This window comes from Misgurnus anguillicaudatus, chromosome 15, assembly GCF_027580225.2.
Source record: "Misgurnus anguillicaudatus chromosome 15, ASM2758022v2, whole genome shotgun sequence".
Taxonomy (NCBI): domain Eukaryota; kingdom Metazoa; phylum Chordata; class Actinopteri; order Cypriniformes; family Cobitidae; genus Misgurnus; species Misgurnus anguillicaudatus.
The window spans coordinates 26799268-26819299 of record NC_073351.2 but is presented as its reverse complement, the minus strand read 5'-3'; the positions used below and the strand labels follow the sequence as shown (position 1 = coordinate 26819299).

Here is a 20032-nt window from a genome sequence, read left to right as displayed (position 1 = left end):
AATTTCATAGCTGCCAACTCTTACGCATTCACCGTGAGACCCACGCAATTGACCCCATTCTCACGCCACACATCCATTTTCAAGATGTAAGTAGCTAAACCAGTGCTCGCAGTACTGACACTTTTATATTTTAGCGTACCTTCACTGTCTTTTGCGTGCCACCTTCTCATGTTGCTGGTGCTTTGCTGCAAAGAGTCAAAGAGCATTTCACTTTATGTGGCGCTGCGCAGGAAGTTCGGCAGCGAGGACATCAGAGTACCGCGAGAGCAAGTCGAAATGTTACAAAAGGGTCCGCCTTTACCTTTGCTCTCGCGTTACTCTGATGTCATACGCCGATCAGTCAGCTCCGCACCAGTCGAACACACAAAGCTTCAAGGTCTGGATGAAAAGCAGAGACCTGCCCGGATTCCACGCACGCAGATACCCTCAGAAAACAGCTATTTTAATCAACCATCACTCGCGTGTGCATGTTTGCAAGCAGTACAAGCCTGCGTGATGTTTGCGGTGACAGGTTTTAATAAAAGAGAAAAAAGTCAATTGATATTTGACATCTATAAACAATAATATATACGAAATATAATTATATGGTCTTGACATACACATTATCTGTTGCTTTAGTTTAATATTAAACTACTCATTTGGTTTATTTGATTGTGACAGTCCCTCTATCACAAATCATCACTTTACCCTTCTCTTTCTCAGTGGATAAACTGAATCAAAGCTGCTGTTATCTACAGTTATACATTTTACAGAGACCAGTAGCCTATTCATTAGATTTTAACTGAACTTTTTTGGCACTTTTATCAGAAGGAAAGCATAATAGAAGTGTATAAAATAATAGTAAAGACTCTAATCTCAGGCATTTAAACTCAGTAAAAGCTTTTATTTCAATTTAATTTCTAAAATAAAAAATCTCACTCCAAGCTGAACTCAGAATTTGGCAGCTCTGCAGACTTTTGAAAGCCTTAAGATCAGCACCAGTGTATGGGGATATCCCGTTTACCACATAGTGGTACAAATCATGCGGGCTGAAGTCGGGCAGACTCGGCGTTTAATGAGGTCCGTGAAAATTGAAGGAGGAAGAAGGTAAGGGTCGGTATCCAGTCCCGCTATCTCTAACTTCTCTAAACAGCGCTTCTTGTGAGGACCTACCAAATGCCCTACCTCGACCGATAACGGCACAACAACTTCCTTAATATAAGAAGCCATGTATTTTAGTGTTATATATATTTAAACTGTTTAAAACTAATCAAAAATCCCGCTCGTCTATTACTAATCAACCTAGTGCGTCAGTGATTTTGCCGTCCAGCATGGCGTCGTCACGTGGTCTAGGTCACGTGTTTGCAAAGGGTCTATATCTACTTAAATAGTACGTGTTAGGACATTTTAAAGGGTACTGCCCCAGTATACACCTTTTGTATCTTTTTTTTTTTTTTGACAGTACAAACTTGTCGCAGTAATTTCACCAAGTAAGATGTGATCCTGGATCAACGTTTTAATCAAAGATACCCCAACTTACCCATAACTCAAACCCTAACCATTTTTAACCCTCGTATTAGTGTGAAATAATGGTTTGAGGGGTTTGAGTTAAGGGTAAGTTGGGGTATCTTTGATTAAAACGGTGATCCAGGATCACATTGGTGAAATCACTGCGACCAGTTTATAATGTACTGTCAAAAAACATAAAAAAAAAAAACAAAAAAAAGATACAAAAGGTGTATACTGGGGCAGTACCCTTTAAAATGTTCTAACACGTACTATTTAAGTAGAGATATGAACCAATTTGTATCTTTATTTTCTGATAACCCTAACCCAATCCTAAAACTAAATCTAACATACACCCTAATCCTAATCTTGCAATCTTATTAGTTAATAAAAATGTTGATCCAGGACCAACAATGGTGTTGATCCAGGATCATATCCTACTTGGTGAAATCATTATAAACTACATACCAAACTTCTGTTTCTATACTGTAGCATCATTAAGATGTTTGAGACCGTGGGAAATGTGTATTCACACATGTAACATAGCTATTATTCATCATCTGTTGCTAAATTCTCTTCATTTACCAACCTGAAAGGCTCAAAAACACTTGTGTGCTGTCGCAGGTGCATCAGAGTACCTGCCTCTGTCTACCATGCAAACATAAGAGGTCATCACCTTAATCTTACTCTTTCACAGTTCTCTGTCTGACAGGCTTAACCCCACAGCTCCACACCCACTCAGAGCAGAGTAAATATTTATGAAGACACATTTGCGAGTGAAATATAAAGTGCTGTGTGTATTTTGTATGTGTTAAAATAAATGTTGAATCCCAGCTTAATGCTCAGAGACATGTCAGCCATGAATACGTATCATTATAATGCAGTATTATTCTTGTTTGACAGTATAGGATGTGGTTTCTGAAACACAGTAGCTTCAGCTCTTTAGTACTGTTAAAATAATTTGTTGAGAGTAGACAAAATATGTGAAAAATATTATTTTTTATTTTATTTATTTAGTTAAAGATACATTTTAAAAAAATCATATTACAAAACTATTGACAGATTTACACAATGATGCCATATTATTTATTTCTTTACTTTGTTTTAGTGACATAACATCCAATAATTTTTCATTAAATATTGGGTCTTTTATATTTGCTAGTAACATTAAAGCGCACCTATTTCATTGGTATAATACAATATGTTTCAACCCAATATCACGCAAATACGTGACTATTTCACGTATGGACCAACGTGAAAATGTCACGTTTTGCCGCGTTTGAACGTGAGGATGTCACATTTTCTGTTTGTGTCACTGTCACGTATTGGTTACTCAACTTTTTTGTCCTAATTTCTTACCATTGTCGCTTCGGTTTAGGGTTAGATTTACATAAAATGACATCCTTACCTAAACAAACTCTAACCCCAACGTAAGACGAAAATTGGTTAAAGTTTAGAAAATATAAAAGAATAAGTCTTGTATCTTTTTTTTATAAACCAATACTTAAAGTGACAAATACTTAAAGTGACATATAACGCAAGCACCAAATCTAACCCTAAACCGAAGCGACAATGGTTTTAAAATAGGACAAAAAAGTTGAGTAACCAATACGTGACAGTGACACAAACAGAAAACGTTACATGCTCACGTTCAAACGCGGCAAAACGTGACATTTTCACGTTGGTCCATACGTGAAATAGTCACGTATTTGCGTGATATAGGGTTGTATGTTTGCGTGGTTTATGGTAAAAAAACATTATTTTTCACAAACCGTACATTTTGCTGCAGATTTCCCTCTCTTTCTGAAATGCACAGATTTTTTTTACAAAACTTATCGATTTGAAAAGCTCTGTGTCCCTGATTGGCCAGCTAATCTGTACGTTGTTATTGGCCTGAATACCTCTGACGTCTGCCTGGAAATATGATGCTCGTTACTATTACCATAAGATTCGGTCACAGTGCAATGCTAACAGGAGTTTACTTACAGGCTGCGAGTACGAAGCGGGAGGAATTATGATAATGTCAGTCTTGTCTATGTCAACAAACCCAGGAAGTAAACTTTTGCATACAATCAGTCCTTCCAGATAAACACAGAGTTTTTTGGTGATTGTTGCGGGCAAAACCTTGATCTTGCGGCACGTTTTCTTAAAAAAATGCAATAGAATATGCGGGATATTTTTGAAATTTTATGCGATGAAATTGCGGGAACTTGCAAAAATTGCAGAAACTTGCTAAAACTGCGGGGACTTTTCAATGATATTCACGTCACATAATCATGTCACTTCATAACGTTCCCATGGCAACAGGGGACATGGTTGTAAATGCAAAATTTTTAACTTTCTGCTAAGATATATGTGATTTTTGCTACGAAAATGCAGGGATTATGAAATCATGCAAGCCCCGCATATTTTGCACAATGGAAATGCAATTTATGCTGAGAAAGTACAGCGTATTTCAAAAAATGCGTCCCCCGCATAAATATGCGGACTTTGGCTGAATCATGCAATCGCATAATCGCGTTTTTCTGGAGGGACTGTACAATCCGTGTGTGTTGGAGTTTAAGAAAAAAAGATTTACGTTGGAGACAGTAACTCGCGTCATCATTTATTTGGGGTTTGTACCTTTGGCATATCGTTAACGTGCACTAATACGCTTACACATCAAAGGAAATGAAAAATCATGAATCGAATAATTGGTGCTCTTTAAAAATCATTTAAAGTTCATACTACCCACTGATATCATGTCCTTAAACAATGAAGAAGATCAAGAAATGTTCACCTTAATATTAGGCAGACACTTTTATCCAAAGCAACTAAAAGTGCATTTAAGCTGTACTTTTTATCAGTATTTGTGTTGCTAGCACAAAGCTCTACTAGTAAGGACATAGTGCAACGCTTTTGGCTTTTGGTTGTCCTTTGACATCAATTTATTTTGTGTATTGAGCATCCTGTCCCCCATTGAACAATTTTCTTTTAAAATAAATGCCTATTGGATGCGACAAAAGAGTTATTGTCTGCCCAAAGATTATTCTAGGTTGTGCTGAATATATGATATCACAAAATAGCGTCCAACAGTGGGGGTATTATTAAGATAATAACAGACCTCCATAACCCTCCATCCTCCATTATCTCTGTCTCTCCGGTTCCTGCTTCATGGTCTGAGGCTTAGATTCCTGAAGGGAGAGACCGGAGGTTGTGGTAGTTGCCGCAGGTGGTATGTACATGCCCGCCCACCCCCTGGCACTTTGTGATAACTGGCATCTATTTCCGATGAACCCCTTCCAAGAGCTGGAACACGGAGTGATCCGGCTTATCACGACCGTCAGTCAGAGAGAATGACAGCTTATCTGAGCTCTCTCTCTCTCTCTCTCACCCCTGCAGTTTCAGCATGACTCTGCCTCCGTGAAAATGCTAATGACATCAACAATGATGGCTACAACTCCATAACATGATAACAACAAAAGCAGATGACACGTTTGGGGTGGCAGCAATGATCAGATTGAGATTCTTATTTTTTATATGTATGCGACTCACAGTGCATTCAGTTTTTTATTAACGTGTGTGGTCTATGGGGATAAAACCCATGACCTTTTTTGTGTTATAAACGCTATGCTTTATTAATTTAGCTAATGCTCTACCAACTTACTTTGACCTAACAAGCCCTAGCTCACAGAAAGTGTGTTGGGTGGTTTAAAATGCAGTAAAGTAGTTCCAGTATTCTGTGTAATTGGCTGTTTCACACACTGGAAGGCTGCCTACAAAGACAGCAATAGGCGCACTTTCATATACAGTACTGTGCAATAGTCTTATGGCACCATGCTACCATTATATGTGTTGTTTTTGCAATTGTATAGTGTTCATATATAATTATTTTTAGTCTCTTTATTAGAATACAACCAGAAAATACAGGAAATGTGTATGTAGTATTAAAAACAGTATTAAAGTATAAGCTGAAGTGTCAAGTATTTAGGGTAAATTCCCCTTCCACTTCAGCAATAGCAGGCAGCTGCAGGATCTCTTAAACCTAAATGAAATGAAATCTTAATTTCTAATCCTAATCGAATGACTTCAGGACTTCAGTCTCCTCAAAAAAGCTCAAGATGTGTTTTATTTTTAATTTTGTGTACGTATTTCTTGTATTTTCTGTTTGTATCTTAATAAAAAGAGTGAAGAATAAATATGGATGGACATTAAAACTTCTAAAACAACAAAGCTGTTGGTGGTGGCCTAAGACTTTTGCACAGTACTGTATTTCAGACATAAAGCTGTGTATCCCACACATTTAATTTTAGGTAAGGTACCGTTTATGCACGCAGCAAACTGACATCTCACTAATGGCGATTTTACATTGGATAGCACAAAAAAATGCTCAACACGGGAGCAACGGAGCATACTGTATGGATGGAATGGTGTTCTTGATTCTCAGCATGTGGATGTTTTTCACAGCTAAAAGGGAGTTTGGGAATTTGTACAACAAAGCACAGATGATGACATCACTTAGTTTGCTCGATGGCGCACGAGGGTAAGCTAATCTTGCATTTAGCAACAATGCCGGTAGTGACAAATCTTTCTGACCAATCAGTGATCTGCAGTGTAACAAGTCACATTTTAGTATCAGTACAGCTAGCTTGGAACCTCAACTGACTGTACGTTCACACCGCCGAAGCTTGTTGACGCTTTGGCCGCTCTGAAGTCTGTTTTCTCTGACCAAATGTTTTGGTAGGAATGAAAGTTTACATCGTATGTTTCTCCGGAATCAGCCAATGAAGAATGTCTAGGCTATATTTCGATAGGTTGCTGCCGTTTTGCTGTTGCTTATTGCTGAACCGCGTCATAGCTCATTACCATAAAGTTGAGCTTCTTTCAACTTTCTAATTGATGCTCTGGTCGCTCAAAAGCCCAAAAAGCCCAAAACGCGACGCCGATGGATTTGACGCTCCTTGCAGGTGATACAAGCCAGCTTCCAGTGTTGGGAAAGTTCACTTTCTACATGAAGTAGTTCAAAGTTCAGTTCACAAATTTTAAAATGAACTAGTTCAGTTCATATTTAAAAATTTTGAATTAGTTTATAGTTTATAATAATTTATATAGTTTAAATAATATATAATTTATAGTTCTTTTTTCCCATTTTTTTTATTATTGCCATCATAACCCATTTAGAACCACAGACAGCAATTATTTTATCAGTTTTAACACTGAAGCTAAATGCATAGATTTCATCTTCATATCCAACTTTAAATCCTTATCCAATCATGGTTTACATTAACATTGGCTGTCTTTCAATTTTTGTATTTGCTTGCACATACCTTGAAAGGCTACCCGGGTGCTTCAAGGGGGTCGAGTGTAGGACAACTCGCAGGTATCGCACATCGCACGTGCACGTGCACACCTTATTTCAAGTTCCAGAATATGCGTTAGCAGCCTATGCTAATCGTTAATGATTTGGGACAAATATGATGTTATTTAAAGTTAAACTATGTGAGTGGCGCACTGTGAAGCGGCAGGGATTTCAGCAGCGTCCAGCGCTGCGTCACCTCCATGCTGCTTTTTGTTTTGATGACGGATGCAGCCGTGAAACACAGATGGCTGGTGTTGCCAGATTGGGTGTTTTTCCCCTACACATTGAGGCCTGTTTACAGTGTGTTTTAGTCGGGTTTTCGCCTGGAAGACTCTATAGAAATCTGGCACCCTATTGAAGGACGTTAAACTGAGAGAGCGTGCCGTTCACAGAATGAATGAGTTCACAGTAACGTTCATCATGCAGTAATACAGTACGTTCAGTTCACGTTCGCCCAAAATATGAATTAGTTCATGAACTTTCGTTCAATAAACTCGTTCAGGCACAACACTACCAACTTCCATTTTAAATGAATGACTTCCGATAACTTTTGAAGCTCAAGTCGGTGGCAGTGTGAACGTACAGTTAGATGGTTCTTAAAATGTATTGAGTACTAGGTACTGTACACAGTGGAGGTCTTCACAGGTCCGCCTAGATCTGAAAACCTGAGGACCGTCCCGAGCGGATTCGAGTCTAAAAGTTTCACGTGTGCCTTGGACACGGGCGGATATAATATTAGTGGTCTCGGATCTCGGCTAATTGAAAATGAGTGTGTTTTGCCGAGTGTGTGTGCATCAAGTCCTTTTCTAACCCTGTCTCTGTTTGCCAAGAGCGCTTGCGACATTGTGTGACTGGCGGTAGGTAAATTTTTTTCAGACACCCTTGTGAATCAATTTTGAATCCACATTTTAGCGGTTATTGGTGTCGTCATCAGATAACAAATGAAAATAAATGGAGGAGTGGGCCAAATTGGGGGGTTTCTTTTGTCTGACTGGTGCGTGCGGGGCTGCAGACTGCACACACATGTCAGTGCCGTTTACATTCGAGTCCAGTCGGGTTCTAAAAAATTACAACTGGGTCGGGACTCTGGTCTAATTTTGTCAGGTTTGTCTCGGGTCGGGTCTTTCTTTAAAAAAAAATAAACTTCTGCATGTTTGGTTTGAGAAAAAAGTGATTCAGGTTATTCCAGGTCGGGTACATTTTTTTGGACCTCTAGTAGAAAACCCCCTAAAGTGATCTGTACTGAACCATAGCGGCCGTACTATCCAATGGAAAAGCACCATACGTTTTGGAACAGAGCCATGGGTTATTAAAGACTAAATTATTCTCTAATCATTTTTAACTGAAGTGGTTCTTGGTCTTGAAATCTACTAAAGGGCAATCAGGCTTGCTGTTAAGCTTTGAAACTTTGTCCTTTGTGTGACATAGCAGAGCCATTCCATAAGAAAAATGACAGATGAGATGTATTTAACATCTGAGTTATTACTCCAAGGACATTGCAAGGAAAGCAAATAGAAACTTTGACTTCAGTCTCCTGCATCTCAAATATTTCACTTTTCAAAGAAATCTCACAAATGGCTTCCATTAAAGTTAAAGAAGAGATCCCAACAATAGTACAAACTGAGCTTAGATTTGTCAATTTAATATTATTGAAGATATTAATATGAAGATCATCAAATAACTTAGATCCAGATTATATTTTTACAATCTACATACATTTAACATCTGCATGCTTTTAATTTTTTAAACAATGTTCTCATTGTTTCTTTTTTATAGTTTTTTTTGACATTTCGGTTGTTTCTAACCAGTTTTAGCTTCCTTCCTCCTAAGTTGATATTTAAATGAAACGACCATCAAATCTCCTGAGTGCTTAACATTGTCATAAAGTCAGCTATTTGAATCCCTTTGAATTTCCTCAGTAAATGAATGAATGACCTACTGTATAGGTTCTGCAAGCGGTTCTTTTTATTCTTGGTCTTGGTCACGTTTCCCAGAGTCACTGGTGTGAGCTAAAAACACCAGGTGGTAAATGTTGTACACAGTAGCAAAGTCATGACACGTGAAATCGTGTCGCATTCCCTGCTGTCCCTGCACCCCATTTCCCAAACCTCCCATGCTCAATTCCCACAGCTGCACCACCAATCGTTGATAGTTCATAAATCTGATGAGCCCTCTGGATCTTAAATTATTTCTGCCTCATCTCTCCCCTTTTATCCTGCTATGTCTCAAAGTTCCTTCACAGAATGGTGAGGCTCAGAGACATTAGACTGAGTAAAGTCATTTTCAAAAATGACATTCTGAAACACATATACCCATTTTATTCTGCCAATGATTTTTCTTTTGCCCCTTTTTCCATTTACAACATTTATGGTGTATTAAAATATTTTATGAATGCACACTTCCTGCAGGGGAAGTAATGTACCTGTACAGTAGCCTTATTTTTTAGGTCTGTCTTGACAACGCTGCTATTGAAAAGTCAGATTAAAATAATTCTGCCTGAAGCTTTATGAAGTAATCACACATGGCACTTTCCACAATGGATTCTGTTGTTGGCAAATAATCACAATGCATTCAAACACTTACATTCAAAGGAACTTTCTGGCAATTTGCTGGCTAATAATGAGTGACTATGAGGAGGCACTTTAGAGAGAAACCGGAGTGTTCATCAGGTCTGGAGAAGCGCACGCAGATGCAGAATAATCAACTTAAGTGTCTGATGGTTTGCAGACATCCCAATGAAAGCGAGGGTGTTTTTTGAAAAAAAGTTTTTGTTGGATTTTTCATTATATGTGCATAACACCTTATAATGACCTCTATTAATGCCAGTAGCAGTCATTACATAATGCTTTACAGATCATTAGTGTAAGTACATTCATGAAGTTAGAAAGTCATTAAATTTTAATGCATGCATTTGTGCACAGTGGCTGCAAAAAAATATTTGGACAATTTCATTTGATTAGATACCGAATATCAGCATATAAAGATATACATTTTTCTTTGCAACTGCTTTTAATCCAAATATCCAAAGTAAATTTGCATAACTATGCATTTAAGGGGTTCTTGTAGTTTGCTGTTGACTGCATAATGTAAGCACATTTAAAGTCAACCTTAAACCTAACTGTAAATAAACATGAAGGAAATGTGTTGCAATGCAAATGCAATGTTATGAGATGCTTTGCAAACCTTTTACTGTAAAACTTTTCAACTTTGAACTTAAACACATAGACTATTTTTATGCAAAGTATACTGTGTTAAAGAAGAAAGTAGCACACTTTATTCCAAACAAGTTATTTTACAAAAAAAAAAATAAAAAGATAAATAAAAGATGTCCTTAATAATGAAGTGAGTGTAAAATAGCATCAGTTGTGCAATATATATGGATTGTGAGTATCCCTATGGCCTACTTAGACCAAAGGGCAGATGTTTTTAAATGGCATTTCTGGAGGAAGAAAGGCAAACTTGCCCTATCTGTATGCATTTTTATTGTTTAACGGCATTATATAATATTTGCATGAGTACATTTATTTTTAGTTTCAAAGCATCTATTGTCTGCAAAGAATATGAATAAGATTTCATTTCAATTTAATTAGAGCAAAAAAGTTCATTTGCTCAAATATGATCACATGGCATAAGTGATGTTTAAAAAAAGAGAAAACAGCTCTTAACAATGTGTATTCCTTTATCGAATCCGCAAAGAAAATCATTTTAGCGTATTTAGCGTGCATTAATGTGAATTAATGTTTCTCATCTGCGCCTGTGACAGGATTAAACAGTCGTTCTGTTTGTGTAATGGAAACACCAAACCACATTATAGCTGTTTAGCATATTTCATATTATGCAAATCTTTTCTTTGGAATCTTTTAATTTGCATTTCGGCAATTTAAGTTGTTTACAAAACAGCGTTTTCTAGACCGTTTCGCCTGTACATTTGTTTGCCATGTTTATTATGGCTTATCATGAACTATATTTGTACCACTTCTGTTGCTGTGTTTTTGTATCCATCACGGATATGAAAAATTACTCTATTGTCTCCTTATTAATTGTGAGCTTCAGCTTAGTTAGTGTACATTACTGCAATATACACTGACCTAAAGGATTATTAGGCAAACCTGTTCAATTTCTCTTTAATGCAATTATCCAATCAAACAGTCACATGGCAGTTGCTTTAATGCATTTAGAGGTGGGGTCCTGGTCAAGACAATCTCCTGAACTCCAAACTGAATGTCAGAATGGGAAAGAAAGGTGATTTAAGCAATTTTAAGCGTGGCATGGTTGTTGGTGCCAGACGGGGCGGTCTGAGTATTTCACAATCTGCTCAGTTACTGGGATTTTCACACTCAACCATTTCTATGGTTTACAAAGAATGGTGTGAAAAGGGAAAACATCCAGTATGTGGCAGTCCTGTTGGCGAAAATGCCTTGTTGATGCTAGAGGTCAGAGAAGAATGGGCTGACTGAATCAAGCTGATAGAAGAGCAACTTTGACTGAAATAACCACTAGTTACAACCGAGGTATGCAGCAAAGCATTTGTGAAGCCACAACACGCACAACCTTGAGGCGGATGGCCTACAACAGCAGAAGACCCCACCGGGTACCACTCATCTCCACTACAAATAGGAAAAAGAGGCCACAATTTGCACAAACTCACCAAAATTGGACAGTTGAAGATTGGAAAAATGTTGCCTGGTCTGATGAGTCTCGATTTCTGTTGAGACATTCAGATGGTAGAGTTAGAATTTGACGTAAACAGAATGAGGACATGGATCCATCATGCCTTGATACCACTGTGCAGGCTGTTGGTGGTGGTGTAATGGTGTGGGTGATGTTTTCTTGGCATACTTTAGGCCCTCTTAGTGCCAATTGGGCATCATTTAAATCCCACGGCCTACCTGAGCATTGTTTCTGACCATGTCCATCCCTTTATGACCCCCATGTACCCATCCTCTGATGGCTACTTCCAGCAGGTTATAGATAGCTAATAATGTAGGTAGAGCCAACCAAATCAAATTTGTGTCCGGTGTGAACAAATCCAGGAACACTAATTATAACTTCCAGATACTATTTTATGAGTCCCATCTGTCTCATTAGATCCAGGTGGTAATTAATGAAGTACAGAGACATACAGTGCAACTATTTCAGCTCTGTATGTGTGCGAGTCAGTTTGTGAACAGTCAAGAATTTTCATTGCATCTCAGGGGAGGCATCGATATATATTATTTTGACATATTTAAACAGAAAGTGTCTTTAAGGATGAAATAATGTGTCAGAGCCGGATAGCGGGATGCCAGACGAATCTATTATCCGTATGTTTAAAAATCTTGCAGATCTCTTATACTGGAAAAGATGCACTTGGACTGGGTTTATAATTTGCACAGGCTGTTATCTGTGCTAAACTGTACAGTATGTAGTGCCTGCATTATAAAAATGATAAGAGGATAAATTTATAAGCTTTTCAGTTAGCAACAAATTGAATGCCGACTGCTGCAGCAGATTTAAACCTTCAGTATAAACCTAAAAGTTGAAGAAAAGAAACTTTGTGCTTGGTGCCTTTGTCACCATCCAAAAAAAGACATTAGGGGTTCAAACGACATTAAGGTGAGTTTTTGGGTGAACTATTCCTTTAAGTGATTATACCTTTGGATTCAACCAGAGATGTTCCTGACACAAACAGTATGCAGCATGGTGCGCGTTAGTAGATTTGTGCTAATTGGGACAAAGCACTTCATTTGCTGGTTTGCCATTTCGTTTAGCGTTCACTTCCATCACTGCCCACACACACCTGTTTGTAATTTTCAGGTGAGTCGAAAAATATTGTTTACTGTAAGTGGTTCAGGTGTGTTTGATTAGTGATGGTTTCGAACACAGATGAGAAGAACTGAAGATCTCCATAAGCTATATTAAACACTGTTGCTAATGCAGGATGCCGTACATGAAGAACATACACTATTCATTATCTCTCACGTATATTTGGTGGTTACAGCACAAAGTTAGCTGGTTTGTAATGCAATGCTTTCTTTGTTTCAATGCTATTATTTGTTTTGTGCAACTTTGCTTATGAACTATTTTTGCAAATAATAACGTGTACAGCTACCAATAAGACTATAGCACTCTTAGTTCTATTGTATCACATTTATATCCATTGTGTCACATTTCACAGATTCCGCATCAGTGTAGAAAACGTGAAAAGTTAGTGTGGTAGTGCTAATGTTAGTGTGGTAGTGCTAATGAATGAAGTTATTGTAATGTGTTGCTGTAATTACTTTTGGAATAACATACAGTAAACAACATAGCGACCCCCAGACCTGACGAAGGGCTGCCAGTCTCTCATTTGTCACAGAGACTGTTACCGTAAGTGATCGTGTGGTTTCCTGTGACATGAAAGTTATTTGTTTTATCTTTTATGGTCACGTCTGAAGAAGTCCTTCATGGCACTCACCGAAGGCCACTGTAGTGGCTTTCACCATGTATTCACAGCTTGACTGCAGATAGAAAGAAAAGTGTTATTTTCTAGAATCTCATTAAGCTGTGAAAGCAACACTCAGCTTTTTTCACATACCCGGATTGAGACACAATTTGAGAGGTGTAAGTCAGGCGGAGTTTTCTATAAAGGTCACGAATGTTGATTCGATTCCGTGAACAGATGTCAAGCCGAACTGGGAGTTAAAAAATCAGGGTGTGAATTTTATTAGTTACTAAAGCAGCTTGGTGCAGATTCAATCTCCAGTGTCCTACGTTAGTGTTAATGAATTCTGGCATGCAAAATTATTTTCATAGCTGTCATTTCTAGGTATTGGTATATGGTTGACTCTAAACTACTCAAAGTTGATCAGGTGGCATTATCGATATGTCAGCCTATTAAAGCATTCTTCCTCACTATAATCAGGGCAGATTGTAACATGGAAAATCTAAAAGTATTTTGAATAGACCCCTTCAAGGTTTGTAAACATTGAATGACTATCGGGTGTGCGCGCAGCATGGGGTCAAACTGTTCATACCTACCAGGCTTTATAATTTAATCCAGAAGGGCTGAAAAATGATGACTTACCTCAAATGAAGTGAGCACTACAAACACAAGCCTCTTTGATCTTTGCATTGTTCCAGTCTGCAAGTTCATTGCTTGCAGCCACAGATGTTGTTTTTTTTTGTTTTTGAGATTCTGCATGAATCGCAAAAACTTAACGGAAGACCTGGTGCGATTCACGGCTCACGACGCAAGTAGGCATTTTTGACAATACCGAATAATACGCAACTCAATCTGCTGTAATGACTTTTCTGACCCCGACATGCGCAGTGGGAACCGCCTGTGACCTGAACCGTGAAGGGGTCTATTGCAATGACAACAGAATTGCAGTTTGTATGCCCTGTACTTCTAGGATTACACAGCATAATATTTAGAATCAAAAACAACTTTATCGGTATCTGTAAAAACAAAAACAAATATTTTACAGTTGAATTAACAAAAAATTTGAAGCAACCAGGTAAATTACTTAGGCAAAACAAATCTTTGGCAAAAAACATGCATAAACATGCATCCCTAAAACAATAGGGCTATTTTTAGGGTTTTTTAATATATGAAGAGTTTGGTTCCAAAACGCAATAAATCCATTTTGACTAATTTCGGTAAAAATGTGTTTTCTATACCAAGAAAGTAACAAGATGAAAACCACAATTTTCTGTTACAAACTTTCACATAGCATATTTAGGTTATAATAACATTTAAAATTTAAATCCATAATTTGATTTTCAAAGATTTATTATAAAAACTGATATTTTTTTTTATGCAAAATGCCATAATACAGCGATCAGCTGTAAAATGTTTTGATCCTGCTCGATTTTTGTTGACTTCACGTAAAATAATGGAAAGTTTTTCAATGAATCCGCTGGGGTCAATGTGTTAGCATGAAAGAAGCTTGTTGTTGTTGTATGAGAACAAACAACAGCCGGCATTTTTCCGTCTCCCAAGTGCCTCTCACGTAAATTTGATTTGTAATGAGCAGGTCAATGGCTTGTCTGCTCTTTAGATCCATTATCCCAGTAGGGAGTTGAGATGCTGCGACCGTTAGCATCTACCTGCTGAGAGACGCAGTCACCATGTAAATGAAGCTTACAGCTAAAAATCATCTGAAACGAGACCACAACGCTTGCCCCGTGCTCCTGCCACTCAGCTGCTAAGCATGATCCAGGTCATGGGTTAAATATACAGTAAATGCATGGATAGATAAAAATGTGCTGCCAAAATTCACCCTGGGTAAAGTATCTTCCAAAAGCATACATATAATGTAATTGTAGCAATTCTGTGTGGTAACACCTACCAAGTAGTATTACTGCCCCTATTTTTACAGTTTGGGGCTCTAACCCTAGAGCTGATAACTGTGCTCAGTTTCTCACACCGCTGGTTGCTTTGTGAACTCGGAGGGATTGAGGCCTTATCAGCAGTGTGGCAAGGCCCACGAATCAACACCCAACAAAGATTGAATACATCCATCTGACCGCTTCACTGCCCTAGATGATTAAATGAACCACGACTGGTCAGCGGCGAAAAGATGTGTGTGTGCAGGTGCATGTGTGTCACCATTGAGAAACTCCTGCTTAATTGTTTATTCCACATGTGAACCGAGTGTCTCATAGCAAGAGCGTTTCAGCTGTCGCCCTGATTTTGACAGCGATACACCTGCAGCATTTATTGTAGGCACAGTGCTCTCATTGGAGCTGTAGCTGAAGTAATATGGAAGTGCATGTGATCTCTCTGTAGCTCACGGCAGACAGGTTCATTCTCGTCTCCTTCGAGACACACGCAGCTTTTTGAGGACACAGACAGTCAGTTTTGAAACTTAGAATGCTTCCAGAAGCAATAATGGGGAGCTTATGAAAGACTTGGCTTCATTTGACTTTTTTCTCCAATCACCAGTGTTCATCTTTTTGATACGTTATGCTTTGAGAAATGCAAAAGCCAACAATTGTATTTCATGATGTCAGGTGAAGTTGCTGATGATGGTACCTATCGGCCACTGAATGTTTACTGAAATAAAAGAGGGCAATAACCCTTAAACAACCACCCACACAGCTGTTGCTTCTTCATGAATAACCTTGGGATAGTACACAGTGTTTTTAAATGCTATAAATACAGTGTATTGTTGGAGACATGGCCTAGCAGCGCATGTGAGATTTAATATCCAAAGTTCAAATCTGGCTTGTGACATTTCGTAATCACATTTCTCTCCTTTAATGCTCATGTTTTCTTTTGCATGCTTTTATAGCATAAGCCCGGGTGTCACAAATGTGTTTATATGTGCATTTGTGTATCTTTTCCAATGCATGCAATATTGAGCGACAGATGGTAGGTGAAAAAACAAAGCGGGAATGTTTGTCAGGCTAGACGTGCATCCGTGACATTACCAATTACCATTGCTGTAAAAATTGGAAGGCTCAGAACTATGGCTCCAAACTCAATAGCAATAAGCATTAAAGAGAGCGAGCGAGAGAGAGAGAGAGAGAGAGAGAGAGAGAGATTAGCTGCAGTGATGGAATCACACGGGTATGCCCAACTCTCCAAACCTCCCCAAGTCACCCGGCTAGCCGAGTCCAGCAGTGCCCTCTTCAGGCCTCTGCAACCCCCTTTTACCCTTCAACCCGGACAGCTAATATAAAGGGAGCACATCCCATAGGGATAGAAAGGGTGCTCACTTCACAAGGCGCTAAACAGAAATGATAGCAGCGTTGATGGGGACCAGAGCTCATCTGGCCCTGCTAGGAACACTTCATCTCCCAAACAGGTCTGTGACAGGGCTGGATTGAACAAGGACTATTTGCAGGACTCTGAATGGAGGGGCTTTCCTCCAGTGGGAAAAAAACAGAACAAGAGCTGTTTCACACGGGCTTAGCTTAAGCCTTATCTTTACTGAGAGACAGAACGAAGGGTTGCAGGAGGAAATAAGACACAGATTCAAACGTGTACCAAACAAGGGAGGAGGGGCTGAAAGGGATTGATACAGCCGTAGGCAGATCAGCATTACTGAACATGGTGCGTGCATAGCCATAAACAATGGTGATCCATCCTACTGGCTGTGCTAATCTCTAAACCTAAAAAAGGGACTATTGTAGGCAAAGCATTCATTTGTCGCATTATCCACACAACCTGCAACTCCTCCACGGCTCATTTGGTTTTATTGTCGTCATCTCAAATCTTAAATCTGGGCTATTGAAGGGATTATTATAAAATGCTAAAGGTGCTCAGTAATGTATGAATTTGTGTCATGAACTGCTTAGACATAAAAGCGACCACTAACATTCTGTGCTGCAGTTTCAGGCCACAGTGAACGAGGGCTCCACTGGGGTTGTGGTGAACCTGACAGTGGACGACAGAGATGACCCGGCCACGGGAGCATGGAGAGCCATATACTCTATCATCAATGGAGATCCCAACCAGAACTTTGAGATCCAGACAAACTTGGACAACAACGAAGGCATGTTGTCTGTGATAAAGGTATGTAGTTTCTTTTTAATCGTTTGTTTGATAGTTACTCGGTTACCTTATAATGGCTATACAAAACTAAGAGTGCTTAAAAGGGTTCTTTGATGCAATGCCATAGAAGTACCATTTTGGCTTTTAACCAACTTTGAGTAGCTTCGGAGTATAAGTCGCATCAGTCACAAATGCATTTTGAAGAGGAAAAAACATATATAGTATAAGTCGCAGTGGACTATACGTTGTGTTTATTTAGAAAATGATTTCACAAAATCCAAGCCGAAGAATCTGGAAAGGCAAGATTTTCCACCGAAGTTCTGATTTTTCATCTCGCGCGTTTCCCGCAGCAACGCTCAATTTGCGTCATTTGCTCGTCAATTTATGTAATTCACATGATCTAGACGCGCGAATGAGGCGGATGCGTGTCTACGTGCAACACTAAATGCTTCATTCGCTCCGCGAGACCTCCACAATAACTTCACATTGACTTAACATGTAAATCACTCGCGCTTGACGTCTCTTCTGTTTCTGGTGTGAACGCACCATTAAACTGTGTTAAAGTCAGAATGCATGAAATACTGTTTACCCCCCCAAGAGTATGCCTTTTCAAGCCCTCCAAAATCAACGCAACAAGCCAAATCAAGTTCAAAAAGGTCCCGAAGTTATTCCACATCACTGAATCCATTGAATTACATAAATACAGAAGCAGCATAGAGCCGACTCTCGCGGCTGTAGATGGTAATTGTTTCTCTTGGTTCATATGAAATAATTTTCTGGTATCGCACCTGACTATAAGTTCCACGACCTACCAAACTATGAAAAAAGTATGACTTATAGTCCGGAAAACACGGTAATGCCTTCCAGAAAATGTTCTTCTTTAAATATATAAACACACAATATATCAAATGAAAGAATAAACCCACTGCTTTAAAAAACAAATTCATCCTACCTTCATTTGTTCTCTTTTTATCACCTCTTAAATATGGGTAGGTTTCTTCAAAAATACTAAATTTGTAGCAAAAAGGTTTAGATAATTGTGTTTTTGTGGACTTGATAGAGATTCAGAGAGATCATCATATAGGTAATACTTCCTGGTTTTATAAGTTGGGTAAGAGCACCACCTGGAGAATAATAGCGGAATTACGGTTTGCAGAAAAAAACTCGTCATTGGCAGGGAGACAGGCCCTGTCCCAAATGGCACACTCCGGTCTTGTGGTCCTCCTCAGAGTCCACACTTTGATGACATCATGTAGTCCAGACTTTAGGGACCCTTGTTGCGAGTCCACGTGGGTGCACCGGAGTCGTATTTTGGGACAGACTCGAGCGTCACACCGGAAATAGGCAGTGTGAACTCCTCCCTTCCGTCGTCTGATTGGTCTGATTTCTCTTTCGCAAGGACTTTTGGGTTGGTAAAGTGCGCGAAGCCTGCTGCATCAAGGGGACAAAGGAGGCGCTGATGAGCACACTTCAAAGCGTAAAAATTACAGATGGGACACCCTACGGACTCGCAGACTAAGCGATCACGCGCAATTTAAGGCCACGAGACCGAACGTCCACATAAAGTGCGCCATTTGGGACAGGGCCAAAGAGTTAACTCATCAATAGCGGGGAAAGAGTTAAGCACTTTATTTTTAAGTGTGAAGGTTGCAGGTTCCAACCCCAATTTCGCCCTTTACCAAGCTAGCATTGTTTCTTTAATGAAAATGATGCTTTTTAATGAAAAGTTAGCTACAGTTGTTTGGTACAGTTAATATTTTGTTCTTATTTTTAGCCTCTAGACTACGAAAGTGCGATGTTTCACACACTGTTGATAAAAGTGGAAAATGAAGACCCGCTGGTTCCAGATGTCGTGTATGGGTCCAGCTCTACAGCAACAGTCTACATCACAGTTCTGGATGTGAACGAAGGACCCGTGTTTTTTCCAGATCCCCTGATGGTCATCAGGAGAGAGAATATTCCCGTTGGCAGCTTTGTCGCCATGTTGAACGCAACTGACCCCGACTACCTCCAAACCCAGAGCATAAGGTTGGTTATTAAGTCATCAGCATAAGATAATCTCTCGGGGTAGCTGAATACAGATAATGGCTCAAATGCCAACCTCAGCTGTTACTGTTCTCCTCTGAGTCCACATGAGATGCTGCTTAAAGGGATAGTTCATCCAAAAATAAAAAAATCTGTAATCATTTACTCACCCTCATGTTGTTTCAAACCTGTAAAAATATATTTGTTACGATGTACATGAAGGAAGATATTTTGAGGAATGTTTGTTACCAATCCGTTGACTTTCATAGTAGGAATAAAGAATACGATGGAAGTCAATGGGGCCTCTAATCGGTTTGGTTAAAAACATATCTTCCCTTTATGTTAAATGATGACAAAATTTTCATTTTTGAGTGAACTATCCCTTTAAACTTGCATTGTGGGTTTGTTATTGTCCAAAATGTGTATAGAAGCTCATTGGTTGATATAGGGCCAATGTTTCCTAAGTATGCTTTCTGTAAACTTTTCTGAACCCAACGGTTGGGTTTGTCCATATTTGATCCAGCCTTTGGTTGAAGCAACTCAGCATTTTTAAAAGTGTATTGTGGAGAATAGAAAAATACCCTGCACATCCCAATAACAAATATCACCTAAAGCATAGTTTAAAACTTTAAAAGAGGTTCAGTGAGGTTTTTTGCATGGTTACATTCTCGTTGGAGTCTGACAGGGTAGTTTGTAAAAACAGCACAGACAAGTCAAAGCTT

General features: G+C 38.9%; 1 protein-coding gene across 1 annotated transcript in view; it reads left to right on the top strand.

The window, feature by feature from the left end:
• Positions 1-20032, top strand: part of cdh13 (cadherin 13, H-cadherin (heart)) — a 469469-nt gene that overhangs the window by 376562 nt on the left and 72875 nt on the right. Inside the window, exons 9-10 of the mRNA XM_055174957.2 lie at positions 17124-17306; positions 19060-19313. Coding sequence (XP_055030932.1) covers positions 17124-17306; positions 19060-19313 — 437 coding nt within the window. The remainder of the gene's footprint in view (positions 1-17123; positions 17307-19059; positions 19314-20032) is intronic.